The sequence below is a fragment of the Nycticebus coucang genome, chromosome 20 (genome assembly GCF_027406575.1).
Source record: "Nycticebus coucang isolate mNycCou1 chromosome 20, mNycCou1.pri, whole genome shotgun sequence".
NCBI lineage: Eukaryota > Metazoa > Chordata > Mammalia > Primates > Lorisidae > Nycticebus > Nycticebus coucang.
In genome coordinates, this window is record NC_069799.1 from 35,229,600 (window position 1) to 35,246,432 (window position 16,833).

General features: G+C 44.5%; 1 protein-coding gene across 2 annotated transcripts in view; it reads right to left on the reverse strand.

Annotated features, from left to right (window-relative positions):
• LOC128572814 (zinc finger protein 43-like) overlaps nt 1-16,833 on the reverse strand; it is a 246,565-nt gene that overhangs the window by 14,499 nt on the left and 215,233 nt on the right. For both annotated transcript variants that reach the window (XM_053572925.1, XM_053572926.1), the window contains exons 2-3: nt 8,363-8,489; nt 7,767-7,862 (exon numbers count right to left, since the gene is read on the reverse strand). In XM_053572925.1, the coding sequence (XP_053428900.1) occupies nt 7,767-7,862; nt 8,363-8,489 (223 nt within the window). The remainder of the gene's footprint in view (nt 1-7,766; nt 7,863-8,362; nt 8,490-16,833) is intronic.

The window sequence follows — 16,833 nt, forward strand, 5'->3', positions numbered from 1 at the left end:
AGTGCCCCAAGAAACCACCTCCCAGACCTTCATGCCCCCCTCAGTGCCAGTCTCAAGACTGAGCGGGCTCGAGGGGTAGGGGAATCAGGGCTCACCTCCCCTCCCCAAGCCCTGGGTAACTGTCAGAATGGAGGGGACCCCAATTAATTTCCTGGTAGATACCGGGGCCCAGCGTTCAGTCTTGACATAGGACCACAGCCCTATGGATGCCAGGAAATCATGGGACAAGGGGGCCACGGGCATCAAACAATATTCATGGACTACCCGAAGAACCGTGGACTTGGGCATGGGCTGGGTATCCCATGCATTCATGATTATCCCAGACTGCCCCTACCCTCTTCTTGAGCGAGACCTCCTAACTAAGGTAGGGGCTCATATCATTTTCAATGACGAAGGACCCCTTGTCACAGACCAGTATGGGAGTCCTATACAAATACTCACCCTACAACTTGAAGATGAGTACAGACTTCACCAGCAGCAGTCTGGGGGCCATCAGCTGATAGATGTCACTGTATGGCTGAAAACCTACCCGCTTGCCTGGGCTGAGACTGGAGGAGTGGGGCTAGCTGAGCACTGACCACCAGTTATTGTAGAGCTCAAGCCAATGGCTGAACCCATATGAGAATGGCAGTATCCCATGTCTCAAGAGGCCCGGCGGAGCATCACGCCTCACATCCAGAGGATTTTTAAGAGCGGGATAATAGTGCCCTGCCAATCTGCATGGAACACTCCCATTGCCTGTATAAAAGCCACTGACTAATGACTATAGACCAGTCCAGGACCTAAGAGAGGTCAACAAGCGGATACTAGACATCCACTCCACCATCCCAAACCCTTATACACTATAAAGTGCTCTAACCCCTGATGGAGTATGGTACACTGTCCTTGACTTAAAGGATGCCTTCTTCAGCCTCCCGCTAGCCCCTCAGAGCCAGGCAATGTTCACCTTTGAATGGAATGATGAAGAGCAAGGGATCCATGGTCAATTTACCTGAACCCAGCTGCCGCAAGGGTTTAAGACCTCCCCCACCATCTTTGATGAAGCTCTACATGAGGACCTGAGTGAGTACCGGCAGCAGCACCCTCACCTGACTCTTTTACAATATATAGATGACATTCTGATAGCAGCTGAGACAGAATCAGAATGCCACCAAGGCACCCAGGACTTGCTGACTGCACTAGGAGCTCTGGGGTACCGGGCCTCTGCCAAGAAGGTTCAGATTTGTCAACAAACTGTGAGTTATGTGGGGTACATCCTTAAAGATGGACAGCAGTGGCTATCCCAGGCAAGAAAAGGAACAATTCAGAAAATCCCCCCCACCTGACCACACGTCAAAGAGTGCAGGAGTTCCTTGAGTCAGCCAGGTTCTACCATCTGCGGATTCCGGGGATCACAGAGATAGCAAAGCCCTTATATGAAGCCACCTGGGACAGCCTGCCTTTCCAGTGGAGTGCAGAACAAGAAAGAGCCTTCCAGGCCCTGAAACGAGCTTTGCTCTCAGCCCCGGCCCTAGGACTCCCAGATATTACCAAGCCCTTTCATCTGTATGTAGATGAGCACAAAGGCATAGCAAAAGGGTTGCTTGCTCAATCGCTTGGTCCCTGGACCCAGCCGGTCACCTACCTGTCAAAGAAACTAGACCCTGTAGCAGCAGGCTGCCCCCCATGCCTATGCATCATTGCAGCTACTGCATTGCTAGTTAAAGATGCAGATAAATTAACTTTAGGACAAGAACTGTTGATCACAACCCCTCATGCCATTGAGGGAGTCCTCAAACAGCCACCGGATCAATGGATTAGCAATGCCCGACTCTCCCACTAACAGGGTCTTCTGCTGAACCCCCCATGAATCCGGTTCCTACCAAAGACCTCTCTCAATCAGGCAACCCTACTGCCAAATCCAGACCTAGATGCCCCCCTCCATGACTGTGTTGTCATCCTAGCCCAGGTTCACAGCGTACGCCAGGAGCTTACAGACCAGCCCCTCCCTGACGCAGAGGTACACAGATGGGAGCAGCTTCATACAGGATGGATGCAGGTATGTGGGAGTGGCAGTGGTGTCCGAGACCAAGACTGTATGGGCAGAGCCCCTCCGAGCTGGGATGTCAGCTCAAAAGGCTGAGCTCATAGCTCTAACACAAGCCATGACCCTGGGGAAAGGCCTAAGACTTAACATCTATACCAATAGCCGATATGCCTTTGCCACTGCCCACATACACGGGGCAATTTACCAGGAGAGAGGACTCCTTACGGCAGAGGGAAAGACTATCAAAAATAAAACTGAAATACACGACCTCCTAAAAGCCTTATGGCTTCCCCAGAAACTAGCCATCATTCATTGCCCTGGCCATCAGCGGGGCAACTCCCCTGTAGCCAGAGGCAACCAGTGGGCCGACCAGGTCGCCAGGACTATAGCCACTTTGGCTATCCAAGAGCTTCCTATTACTACATTGCCAGACCCTGGATCCACAACACTCCCACAATCCCTGGAGTATACTCCGGAGGACTTAAAATGAATAAAGTAGATCCCACAAGCCCACTGCCCCAAGAAGTACAACAGATGGTACGTCACCTGTGATGGCAAAGCACTTGTGCCAGCAAAACTAGGACAGGAAATCCTCCATAGAATCCATTCATCCACCCACGTAGGGTGACGCAAAATGAAAGACTTACTGCGCCACACCAAAATCAAACTACAAAACCAGAATACTAAAATTGATGAAGTCGTAGCTTCATCAAAGTATGTATTTTGACTAACAGTGTATCTAGCTCCCATAATCCAGGGTCTAGAGAGCGTGGGATGGAGCCAGGTACATACTGGGAAGTGGACTTTACTGAAGTTAAGCCAGGTAAATATAGATATAAACATCTCTTTGTTTTCATGGATACATTCTCAGGATGGGTAGAAGCATTTCAAACCAGAAATGAGACTGCACAGGTAGTAGCAAAGAAAATACTAGAAGATATAATGCGTAGGGTTGGAATCCCTAATCAGATAGGATCAGATAATGGCCCAGCCTTTACTTCTCAAGTAGTGCAGAGTCTAGCGGAAGCCTTGGGGACTAATTGGAAATTGCACTGTGCCTATTGACCCCAAAGTTCAGGGCAGGTAGAACAGATGGACTGCACCCTAAAACAGACCCTGACTAAATTAATCATGGCGACTGGAGGTGACTGGGTGTCTCTCCTCCCCTTTGCCCTGTACAGGGTGTGAAACTCACCCTATCTTATAGGAAAAACTCCCTATGAAATTCTCTTTGGAAGGCAACCCTCTATAGTCCCTAAGTTGCATTACAATGCCCTCACTTCAAAGGGCCCAGATCTTAAAGCTTGGAAAGATCATGCAGTAACTTTACATTTCGATCAAAAGTCACAACAAGCTGATTGGGAGAGACTTATAGCCCTCTACAGCTCAGGACCTGTCCCTGAACCACACGCTTTCCAGCCTGGAGACTGGGTGTACGTGAAACGTCACTGACAAGAAACGCTAGAGCCCCGGTGGAAGGGCCCATACACCGTGGTCCTTATTACTCCCACCACACTCAAGGTTGAGGGCATCGCCTCCTGGATACATCACACGCACATTCACCTAGCCAACCTGTTGGCCATCAAAGAAGACTCCACCCCCCAGTGGAAACTCCAGCGGTTCCCTGATAACCCACTGAAGCTCAAACTGCAGAAATGCCAGGATCCCTGATACCACTGTACGTGTACCATTTACTGACTTACTCTGCCTTGCTGATTATACCCCTCACCACTAACCCTCTTCACCCCGTTAAGATAACGTGGCTAGTCACTGATGCTAGCACAGGGATGGTGCTCAACCAGACCTCTGGAGTTCATCCTAAGGGTACTTTGTTCCCGGAGCTCTTAGTTGACCTATATAATCTGGTAGGGATTAGATCCTGTCCCTCAGGGTGGCAGTCATATTGGTCCGGAAATACTCTAACCAGGTACTTTTATGTCTGTCCCAGTCACCTTCCAAATAAGTGTGGAGGAGCAAGTTCATATTTCTGTAACTCATGGAACTGTATTTCCACCGGGCAATTATGGTGGAACCCCCCCGAGATAAGGAGACTTGAGCCAAGTAAAGAGGAAGGGTGTTTGGAGAGGGCACTCCTGTGCAGGAGGCCCCAAACCTGACACAGTCAGTATCACCTTTACGGAGAAAGGAAAGTGAATGCTAGATTGGGAACTCAGCAAATGGTGGGGTGTGAGACTGTTCAATGCGCACGGTGCAGACCCAGGTAATGTTTTCCAACTCAAAATCTTTTTTTTTTTTTTTTGTTTGGCCAGGGCTGGGTTTCCGCCACCTCTGGCATATGGGACCGGCGCCCTACTCCTTGAGCCACAGGCGCCGCCCCCAACTCAAAATCTTATACACATCTGTTAATAATAAGCCTGCTGCAGTGGGCCCTAATATAGTGCTTAAGTCTCCCCCTGTAGTCACCCCTAAGCTCCGTGACTCCCCTGACTCCCCAGACCAAGCATTCAATACCCAAAGTCTGACTCTAAACTCCACACCTGTGCCTACCACAGATCCAGATCCACTTTGGAAATTAGTCATTGCTACATATCAAGTCTTAAATACATCCAGACCAGACTTTACTAAGTCCTGTTGGTTATGTGTAGAAGCCAGACCCCCAAACTATGAGGGAATTGCACTAATAAGCAAACCTAAGATCAGCTCCCAGGCTAGCAACTGCCGTTGGCAACAGTCTAAGCCTCAAGTCACCCTACAGTCCATTATAGGATAAGGAACCTGTATAGGTCAGACACCCCCGCAATAACAATATCTATGTAATCAAACTCTCATCTGTGATAGGACTGGATATATAATTCCCACCAACAATTCCTGGTGGGCTTGCTCAACGGGGTTCACCCCTCGTCTACATGGAACAGTCCTTGATTTAACCTGGGGCTTTTGTGTCTTAGTGCAGCTCATCTCCAAGCTAATCTATCACTCAGAAGAAGACTTATATAAGGCATATGAGTCAGCTGCAGGCACACTTACAAGAACCAAGAGAGAACCAGTCACAGCAATAACTCTAGCCATGCTCATGGGACTAAGTATAACAGGAGCAGGCACAGGAATCTCCTCCTTAGTCCTACAAAACCAGAACTACAGAGCTCTATGCACTGTAATAGACAGACATAGAAAGAATAGAAAACTCCATTTCCCACCTTCAAGAGTCCCTAACCTCCCTCTATGAAGTACTACTCCAAAATAAGTGGGGACTAGACTTACTGTTCCTTCAGCAAGGTGGATTATGTGTAGCCCTAGGAGAAGAATGCTGTTTTTATACTGAACACTCAGGAGTAATCAAACAGTCCATGGAGTTAGTGAGAGAAGGTCTCCACAAAAGAAAACTTGAGCGGGAACATTCAGCAAATCACTCTGGCTCACAACTTAAATTTCAAGCATAGCGGGCCCACTTGTAATCCTATTACTACTATTAACCTTTGGCCCCTGCATAATGAATAAATTACTGGCTTTCATCAGAGCTAGAATTAATAATGTTCAATTAATGGTCATAGAAGCACAGTATACCCCCCCTCAGCACTGAATGCATCAGCAATGGCATAGAGCTAGGGCTAATAAAACGCACTGAAGACCCATGATTGGATCTTCTAGGCACAAGAAAACAGGGGAAGGTAAGGACCAAGTTAACTCCATTTTGTTAAAACTAACTTCATCTTGTCCCTCAGTCTTCATTTTGCAGCTGCATACCAAAGGCGTTAGGCAACCTGTTCCGTCCTCTCCCCTCCTTGCCCCATGATCTGCGCCCTTGCACAATGTCTGCTTCGAGAGATAACAATACTATCCCAGACACCCAAGGACAAATAATGCTCAGTCCCCTAGACCCCTATCAACTCACCCCAGTGGCTCACACCTCACCCCTTCCCTTTTTTTCTTTCTGTACCCTTAAAAACCTCCCTCCTTTTCAAGATTGGGGCTTCTCTGCTCTCCTGATGCACAAGGACCAGGGAGCCGAAGCTGGAGCTTGTAAATAAACCACCTCTTGCTTTTGCATAGGACTTGGTCTCCGGGTGATTTATGTGGGGGAATCCAACGACTTGGACACAACAGGGGCAGTGGCTCACGACTGCAATCTTAGCACTTTGGGGGGCTGTGGTGGGAGCGATACAGGTCAGGTGGGCCCCAGCCCAACTCTCGGGAGCTGAGGGGCAGACCTGCTGCCTCCACCCTGGTGGTGTCGACGCGATGGCAGCCGGCAGAGGAACCAGCAGGCTGGAGAGTAGGCAGGGGAGCCCCACAGGGGTTTCCAGTGGCCAGAGGGGCGAGACAACTGCTGGGGAGACACCAGCACTTTAGGTTTCCCTCTGCCCCTGGCACTTGCTGCTGAGCAGGGAACCCCAGTATCCTAGGCCTGGTCAATTTCATGTAAGTTTCCTAGGCCTGGGAATGAAAAGGATTGTAGCCATTCATTTGCTACACAGTCCCGGTTAAATATAAATACAGAGGACCCATGCAAGCTAAATGTAACTGATGAGGACGCACACACCTAAATGTTAACTACCAAGTCCCACTAAGTATAACTACAGAGGACCCTATGTGACTATATAGACCCCTGCAAAATGAGCCTGGGAGACAGACAGAGAGGGAGCTTTTTTCTGACTAGGTTGGTTTCTCTCTGCCAGGAGCTCTGGTGTTTCTGTATTCTTTTCTATAAATAAATCCTGTTTTACCACTGATCTATGATCCATGGATTCATTCTTAAATCACTGAGACCAAGGACCTACTGAAGAGGAACTTTCTGCATCAGGAGGATCACTGGAGCACAGGAGTTCAAGACCAGGCTGAGGAAGAGCAAGACTCCATCTTTACTAAAAGTAGAAAAATTAACACAGTGTTGTGGGCCTATAGTCCCAGCTATTTGAGAGGCTGAAACAGGAGGATTGCTTGAGGCTAGGAGTTTGAGCTTCCTATAAGCCATGATGTCACCACATTCCTCCCAGGGGACTCTATCCAGAGGGACAGAGTGAGAGTCTGTCTCAAAAAAAAAAAAAAAAAGCCAAGAGGTATAAGCAACACAGATGTCAAAATATGTGGCATGTACACACTATGCAGTATTATCCAGCACTGGAACAGAACACCTTGCCACATCCAAGGACAAGGACAAACCTTAAGACTATAGTGTTAACTAAAATAAGGCACAACAATGTGACAGCACATGGTTACACTAAGTATGATGGATCTTAAATAGTGAAACTCACTATCACTGAAAAGTAAAGTCCTTGTGCAAATTAAGGACTAATTAGACAGGTATAGTGGCTCACAACTGTAAACCTAGCACCCTGGGAAGCCAAGCTGGGAGGATTGCTTCAGCTCACAAGTTCAAGACCAGCCTGAGGAAGTGTGAGACCCGCTCTTTACTAAAAAATAGAAAATCCATTAGCCAGGCATTGTGGAGAAACCTGTAATCCCAGGTATTTGGGAGGCTGAGAGAGAAAAAACACTTGAACCCAGCAGCTTCAGGTTGCTCTGTGCAAGGATGATGCCAGATCACTCGAGAGTGAGGCAAGAGAGTGAGACACTATGTGAATAAGGAAATAAAAATAAATAAAAATTTAAAAAAACAGTATAGAAGGGCCCTTATGTAAGAACAAGAAAAAGAAACCCAGGACTCTCAGAAACCATTCCCAATTAATATGAGTTTCCCGAATCATATTATATAGTGTGGTTTCCTCCTTGACCTTTGGACCTCCGCCCAGTGTTACCTGCTTCATTCACTCCAACCTACCAGGGGGCTTGACTACTGTCTGGTGTGTCTTCACCTTCCAGGGTTCTTTGCTTTGCTCCAGACAGGTGATGAAGTCGGGCTTAGAGAGGGTAAGACCTGTTGTATTAGAAAAAATGAACAGGACTCTTATTGGAATTCTTCAAGTGGTAATCTATTACCTTGCCAAAGCAGAGAAAAGAACACTTTAGAACATCCTGAAAGAATAATCTCCAAATAGATGTTCCTTACAGAAACATTAGAATCTATAAAAAGTATTTCAAGTTGGAGGATTTTTAACTCCACCACCCAATAGTATGGAAATAAAATTTGGTGCTAGAAATCAGACTTAAAGGTGTGGGTAACAATCTATTCCACTAAATTTCTGAAATTATCATTAATCTAGTGAAGGACATAAATCAGATAAAAAAGGATAAGGTTAATGCCAAAATAAACCATCTCTGGTATTTTCTTTTCTATACCATGATATCCCTAAATTGTCCTTAGGAACAAGAAACTGATGCTCATGCAGTCAAAGAAGAAACTGAATAAAACCTTTTACAAAGAGAGAATATGAATTGCGTAGTGTAGACCAGGAACTGTGTGTCAGTTATCCTCACCTAGAAAGACCAGGTGTCCGTAGTTCTCCAACATGACGTCCCGATACAAAGTCTGCTGAGCAGGGTCCAGGCAGGCCCACTCATCCATAGAGAACTCTATAGACACGTCCTTGAATGTCAACAGTTCCTGAAAAACAAACATACTTACCAAAAAGACAGAGGGAGACTGAATTTCACTTTTAGTTACATGAGTGAAGAGAATTTATTCTGACTTATATGAAAGAATGGAGTTACCTAATAAGGTAAGTATAGAAGACACATATTCCCTCTTGTGTTGTCTAACACGGAGGAAAGGGGACGGCGTAACACCCACAAAACCAATGGACACACTACACTTTTTTTGGTTGACACAATAGAAAGGCCACCAATACTGGCATGTATAATTTTGTGCCTTATTTATATCATTTAGTATAAGTCATGTACGTTTTTTATATGAAAATGTCATGGTGAGGCTCGGCACCTGTAGTTCAGCAGCTAGGATGCCAGCCACATACCCTGGGGCTGGAGGGTTAGAATCTGGCCCAGGCCTGCCAAACAACGATAACTACAAGAAAAATAGCCAGGACTCGACCGTAGCACAGTGGTTACGGTGCCAGTCACATACACCGAGGCTGGAGGGTTCTAACCAGGGCCAGCTAAACAACAATGACATCTACAATAAAAAATAGCCAGGCATTGTGGTGAGTACCTATAGTCTCAGCTACTTGGGCGGCTGAGGCAAGAGAATGAGTTGAGCCCAAGAGTTTGAGGTTGCTGTGAGCTGTGATGCCACTGCACTCTATTGAAGGCCACACAGTGAGACTTTTTCTCAAAAAAAATTTAAAAAAGTCGTGTTGAGTTAAATGGTACCTCTAAAGTTTTAATGTGTACACTAAAGAACTGGAGATCTTGAAAAAATGTAGAAATTTATTCAGAAGATATGGGGTGAAGACTCAATTTCTAAATTTTTTTTTTTTTTTTTTTGAATCAGAGTCTCAAGCTGTGGCCCTGGTAGAGTTCCGTAGCATCAGAGCTCACAGCAACCTCAAACACTTGGGCTTAAGCAATTCTCTTGCCCCAGCCTGCCAAGTAGCAGGGATTACAGGCACCTACAACAAGGCCCAGCTATTTTTTTGGTTGGAGTTGTCATTGTCGTTTAGTGGGCCCGGGATGTATTCAAACCTGCCAACCCCTTTGTATGTGGCTGGCACTTTAGCCGCTTGAGCTACAGGTGCCAAGCCTCAATTTCTAAATTTCCAACAAGCTCAACAGGAATGCCAATGCTTCTGTCTCATGATAATATTTTGTCAAACATGCAGTGCACTGTAGCACTGGATTTATCCCAGTTGATTTCTGAACCAATAAACAAAGATAACACCCATTCACAAGTGCAAACAATAGTACTGCTGTGATAGGGCAGAAAAAGTAAATCATAATCTCATAAAAACTAGTTTAAAAAGAAAAAAAAACTAGTTTTTGGCAAAGTTCAAGGTACAGATACCTAGCACATTTTCTAGTCTCTAATCATGTCTTTATGTCCTTTTTAGCATTCTGGAAAGCCAGGCTTTTCTAATTATTCTGGTGCCCAGAACATTGAGTTACTTTAGGCAGTTAATGCCGTCTTCTGTACAAGTGCATGTGCTTCATCTTATTCTATGTAGAACTGATGGAACTTCCAGGTGGAAGCTAAACTGCACATATTCCCCTTCTTTGCTAATATCCAATGACCCAGCCTCATCCACAATGGGAATCTTGGGCACCCACATTTTTCTATTTTCAACAGAGAGAAAGGGAACGTTTTCACTGTTTCAGGATACTAATTTAAGGTGAGAATTTTTAGCACATATGACAAACCTGGATGAAGAGAACAGAAAGACTCTGCTATATATGTAGAGGAGAAGGATTTTTGGAACCCCTTAACCATTATAAGAAATGAACTTGTATTTGAAACAAACTCATTAGGCAGGAAATATCATAAGACATATAAAGGTTTCCAAATTCTAAAAATGTGATACTGCAAGAGAAAAAGTGGGCACAACCCTTGACCTTGGACACATTTACCCGAGAAGCAATCATTTCTTTCTCTTTCTCCTCCTTGCCTTGACTTCCTTCTCAGGGGAGATTATCTGGATATATTAATCCTGCAGCTTGATAATATGAATTTAAAGGCATTGCCCTAACCCCTTCACTACTACCACCAACCATATCCACAGGTAGAGGGACCTCGAAGTACAGAAAATATTTCACCCTTTCCTGTTCTTTATCAAAGGAGTCAGGGAGAAGGAGATTCCACATAAACACCAAAGTATATGTTTCTTATTTCTTGGCCACCAGTGCCCTCCCATGCCAGCAATTTCTGCTATGGAAATGAAAATATGGGTCCTGTGGCCTCTTTCTGGAAAAAAATAAATAAACTCCACTGTATCTGGAAACCGTCATGCTAAATACTCACCTAAACTTAGCAGCACATGCGAACACTTAATGAAAACCACAGGATGACACAACCCAGACTCAGAATCTTTGGGAAGGCAGAGTCACAGATGAGGTGCTTCTTCAAACTGGCCATAAAATCCTACCTGGAAGTCTGTGCTGAGGACTACTTAGTTAAGCATCACCTCTCAAGGTTTAATATGCGTACAAGTTATTTCCCATTATGCCCACTCTAAGTATCTGATTCTGTAAGAGCAGCATCGACTCTACTTCCAAGAAAATAATCACTTTATATGAACAATGGCTATTTATGTCCTTGCTTAAGAATCTCAGGAAGAAGGCTGGACCCATGGCTCTCACATATAGTCCCAGCACTCTCGGAGGCTGAGGCGGGTAGATCCCCTGAGCTCAGGAGTTCCAGACCTGCCTGAGCAAGAGTGAGACCCCACCTCTAAAAATAAGCAGATGTTTTGGTGTGCACCTCTATTATCAGCTACTCATGAGACTGAGCCAAGAAATTGGCTTCAGCCCAGGAGTTTGAAGTTGCTGTGAGCTGTGATGCTACACTGAAGGGCCAGGTGGCAAATCCTAACCCTGCAGTGGGGCGGGGGTGGGGGTGGGGGAGGAAATGGCTACAGTTTAAAAAACCATTTTTTTCTCTAGTTCTAAATGAGTAATTGACCCTGGGTCTTCTGCAGAATGCCAGCACCTTATCTCAAAACTACTTGTAACATAGCAACCACAGTTTTTGTTTTGCAGCCAGAAAAAATAGTTTTTAACAAACTTTGTAGTAACTCTTTAATTGCTGGAAAGAGAGGGTTTTGACTGCAACACTACAAGGTTAACTTCCACCCAGAGATGTTAAGGGCAATGGGAGACACAGAGGATATAAGAGAGAGAAAATAAAAAGGCTAGATAGCAAAGTCGGGGGGGGGGGGGGAGGCTGAGTTGGTCTTTCACCAGGGGCTGAGATATTCTCAGCTGCCACACCCTTTGTGAAAGTTGGTCCTGGTGCACCAGCCACAACCAGGGAAAGCCCGCCCTCCCGAGTCTCACAGCCTCTGGGCAAAGTCAGTTCCAGATAAAACCAGACAATCCAACAAGCACTCCTTTGTTTTCACAGCCTCCAGGTAGGGCCAGTCCTGGATAGAGCCAGCCAATCGTAAACGTCCTAAGTTACCTCAGTCCCTGCATCGACCAACCCCCAAACTTGGTCCAGGTCCCCGCTTCCCAACCCAAAATGCATCACACCAAAGACTGTAAAACCTACCATCATTTCTACCTCGGTGTCGTCCCCTCTGAGCAGAGCTCTGTGGAGGTACAGCCCAAACATGCTTGAATAAAGTCAGTCCTTTGTTTTTTGCATGTGTGTCTGCTGATCTCTGAGTGGCAGAATTTGGTCTTAACAGCACCATGCTATAGAGGGTGACAAAGTGAAACTCTGTCTCAAAAAAAGAAACAAAAATTTCACTAATTGTTTTGAACCATTAACTATAGAATGATGACTGCAGAATTCCCATAGGATTTTTTTTTTTTTTTTCAGACAGAGTCTCAAAATTTCACCCTTGGTAGAGTGCTGTGGCATCAGAGCTCATAGTAACCTCCAACTCTTGGGCTGATGCGATCCTCTTGCCTCAGCCTCCCAAGTAGCTGGGACTACAAGTACTCGCAACAGTGTCTGGCTATTTTTTGTTGAAGTTGTCACTGTTATTTTCCTGGTCCAGGCCAGGTTCAAACAGCCAGCCTCAGTGTATGTAACTGGAGCCATAACCCTTGTGCTACGGGCGTCCAGCCACCCATAGGAATTAAGAATGGAAAACAGTGAACAGCTAACCTCCATTTCAGTTTTGGTTTAGCTCATGTCAGCTAGACTGCTGAAACCGGTTCAATGAAACATCTAGACCAACACATGGAAAGCTCCTTACACATAGTTTCCCAAGCTCCTTATCCCTTTCACCACCTTCTGGTCAACTGAGGAACATCAGGTGGTCTTTCCAACATTAGTCAGCCATCTCCCCATGTTGCTCTTGAATAAACTGCTTTTTCTTCCACCAATTCTTGCGTTGTGACTATGACTTTTCATGAAGGAATAGACAATCTTGGGTTTAATTAAAATTTTGCAGGTTTTGACCGAGTCTATGAAGTGGCTGGTTTAACAATTCCCCCTGTTGCTGCTGTTCCTCCTTTTAGACTATAACAGCACTCAGGTGGAGAAAGCAAACACAGCACAGAGTCCCCTCTGCTCAACACTTTGTAACAACACAAATATCTCTGGTGCAAAGAAGACCACCAATCACAATCTTGATGCATGGCATAGTTTTCTGGCACATTAAATTCTCCAAGGAGAGAGAAGGCAGCTATATCTAAGGACCTGGACTCAGAATTTGGACCTGCAGATTTGGGTCTGGCAAATCCAGGGGTAGCAGCCAGTGCCCTGTGTAGATTCATGAGAATTACAGAAACAGAAAAATAGGAATGATTACAGTCTCACGTATAGTCAATGCATATCTGTAATCCAGATTGAGATTCTGGCCTCATAGTTCCTGGATCAGTTGTAGGTCTCAAATATTTGAGACCTAAAAGATAACTGAAAGATAGAGACAGGTAATGGCTGATTGCTGCCCTATAAAAGTAGTTTCTAAAACTCTACAGGTTATACCCAAAGTCACCATACATAGGAAAAATTGTTGCTAAATATACCTTTACAAAATGTTCATTACACACTTTTACAAATAGATGGCAATACACAGAGAATAGTTTGTAAATGTTTTATACAATTTTGTTGTAAATAGGGCGGTGCCTGTGGCTCAGTGAGTAGGGCACCAGCCCCATATACCAAGGGTATAGGCAAAAAGCCTATATGTAAGACTTTTATACAGATTATTTCTGTGAGAGTAAGTTAAAAGTCTTTGGGACTTTTAACTTGGAGACGGAATGGAAAAACCTGGCTAGCACTCCATTATTGTTACAGGCCTGGTCACGTAAGAGACAGGACTTGAAAGCAGGTTCTGTATATCCCAGGAATTTCCAAACTGCTCCCTTAAGATGGATGACTGCCTCCAGATGGCTGTTAAAGGTCAAGGCATTGTACATTGCACCCATTTGATCCCTGGAGTTCTGTCTTGTGTCTGATCTGCTGGAGCTTTGGTTAGTTACTTAGCATAAGAAACAACTTTAGATAAGGTTAGAAGTGCTATTATCGCCTAAACTGCAGACACCCTGGTGCCAGGTGGTTAGGGCCTGGGTCTTTGAGTTAGAGCCAGTAGATTATTGATTTATGATGCATACACGCAGTACTGCCTATAAAAGTGTGGTAAAATAAAAATTTCTTGTCACACGCCTAAGAGAGTGGTAATCTCCTTTCCTGTTAGACAATTTCAAATGCAGGACGTAAACTCTGCGATGTTACATGCATTCACATCCTACATGTGTCCAAGGCTCTGATTACAAAACCATGCCCTGGCCAAACTGCAACAAAAAATATCCAGGAGTTGTGGCAGCCACCTGTACTCCCAGCTACTTGGGAAACTGAGGCAAGAAAATCACCTAAGCCAAAGAGCTGGAGGTTGCTATGAGCTGTGATGCCACAGCACACTACCCAGAGTGACAAAGTTACACTCTGTCTATTAAAAAAAAAAATTCATTGAAAATAAAACTACATAGAGCTATGATTTCCCTTTTTCCCTGTGTATGGTGACTGTAGGATCAATTTTTGGGACACCGTGTACTATAATGGTTCAAGAAGGGAGATTGGAAATTGGTAGAGACCATAGTAGCTTTGTTATTTGGGACAAAATTCACTTTGCTCTACAATTATGCATTGTAACTGGAAGGTTGAGATGGAAAGCGCCCTCTGGAGTTACACTCAGTGGGCATCATCTTTTTGTTTGGGGTTTTTTTGAGGAGACAGAGTCTCACTTTGTCACCCTCAGTATGGTGTTGTGGTCTCATAGCTCACAGCAACCTCAAACTCTTGGGCTCAAAGCGATTCTCTTCCCTGTGTCCCAAGTAGCTGGAACCATAGGCACCCACCACAACGCCTGATTATTTTTAAAGACGGGGCCTTGCTCTGGCTGAGGATGGTCTTGAACCCATGACCTCAACAATCCACCTAGCTCAGCACCCCAAAGTGTAGGATTACAGGCGTGAGCCATGGTGCCTGCTCCACATCATCAATGTTTATGTCATATCTGGTAATTCGGGATAGTGTGTATACTATATAATTAAAAACAGAGTCATTTAGAACTCTAGAAGTACCCACCATAATTGCAGACAGAAAAAGAACTGTCATATTAAACCAGAATGTGATGTTCATCTCAAACAATCTAAAAGATTGCAAAGATGAATTAAATCACCATAAACAGTCCTGAATAAGACCTGACAGCACCTTTAGTTATACAGGGTGTCCATAAAGTTTGTGTGCAAATTAAAACAGTAAAACCCAGGGTGACAGAGTGAGGCGCTGTCTCACAAAGAAAAAATAATAAAAGAAAACAAAAGACAAAAACAGAAAGAAAACATATATAGGGCCAGGGGATAATGGTGAGAGAGACTGGGGTGCATAATTCAACATGGGAAGGAGCTCTTTACAAAAATGTCAAAGGCTCTGTTTTCTCAAGAGCAGCTCACTGCAAAAAACAAAACTTCCCTTAGTGACCCAGGTGATACTCCCTATTTTACCTATGACAAGGCCAGTCCCAGCTCTGCAAATTCCCATTTCTTGCTCATAATCAATTACCTGAACAGTTCTTTCTTCATCAGTCAGAACAAAATACGTCTTCAATTTTGTTGAAGTTACTCTTCTTCCCCTTGGATGCTGACCTTTGGCCAATTCTAAGTCTTACTTCTATATTTAACCCCTTTTTATACCCCTACTAAGAACTGTGTTACTGCAGGATGAAACATCTCCTCACCTGGCAGATTGTTTCCCCACCCTCCATTCTGCCCTCCACTCCCACCTTCTTTCTACACTTGTGAGCTCCTCTCTGTCAAAGAAAGCCCTTGTGTGTGATGGTTGCAGATCACTTATACTTCATGCTTTCCCTAAGCAATACTTCCTACAATAATGAAGAATTCATTTTATTGGACAATAAGATGGAATTTCAATTTTATTCTATTGCACAATATCTAGAAACACCACTAGAACAATACCACCTACACCTCAGGAAGCACGTATCGTCACCCTCCACTTCCATCAACCACATCAGCTTGTGGGTCCCCAGCTTTCAGGGCTCTACACATCTGTCCCTACAAAGGGCTCTTCTATACCTGGAGTGAACAGGCTAAAAACTTTCAGAGAAGAATTCCTGGACCCTCAATGATCATCTTCTGGAGCAACAAGAATAACCTTGTCCTAGTCGCTAGAGTCAGACCTTTGGTTCCCAGTCAAGTTTGTTCACTTACTTGTAGATGAGAAAATATCAAGTGTTTGAGAAATCCACCAAAATTCTGCAAACTCAGTGTAGATGTTTACATGATAAAAGGAAATTGTAAGACACTTTTCATTTCGTATGTAAACATGAAAAGCAAAATTCCCAGGTGGTGCCTGTGGCTCAAGGAGTAGGGCGCCAGCCCCATATACCAGGGGTGGCGGGTTCAAACCTGGCCTCGGCCAACACTTAAAAAAAAAAAAAGAAAAGAAAAGAAAAGAAAAATTACCTATATTGTGAGATAATAGTGATGTCATTTAATTATTAATTCCATGAAAACAAATCATTTAGTAAACAATCTTCTGAGACCATCTCTGCAAGTTTACAAGTCCCCTTCCATGGCATTTAGCATTAAATTCCAACTTCCAGATGATACAAAACAGAACAAAGTTACCTACTGTCACAGAGTGTCCACTCTGTGTAAGAGAGGAACTGATATTTGGGGAAATTCACAATTCACCAATTGATCAACCACACTTTCATGAGGAAATTTATATGCAGCCATGAAGCAATACAAACTCCACACTTAGTCTTTTTCTTCTTCTTGGTATCATTGCAAACCTAGGCCCTGGGCTTCCATTTGAAATCATCCTCAGACAGTGACATATCTCAAAACCTTACTAATGAACCTTT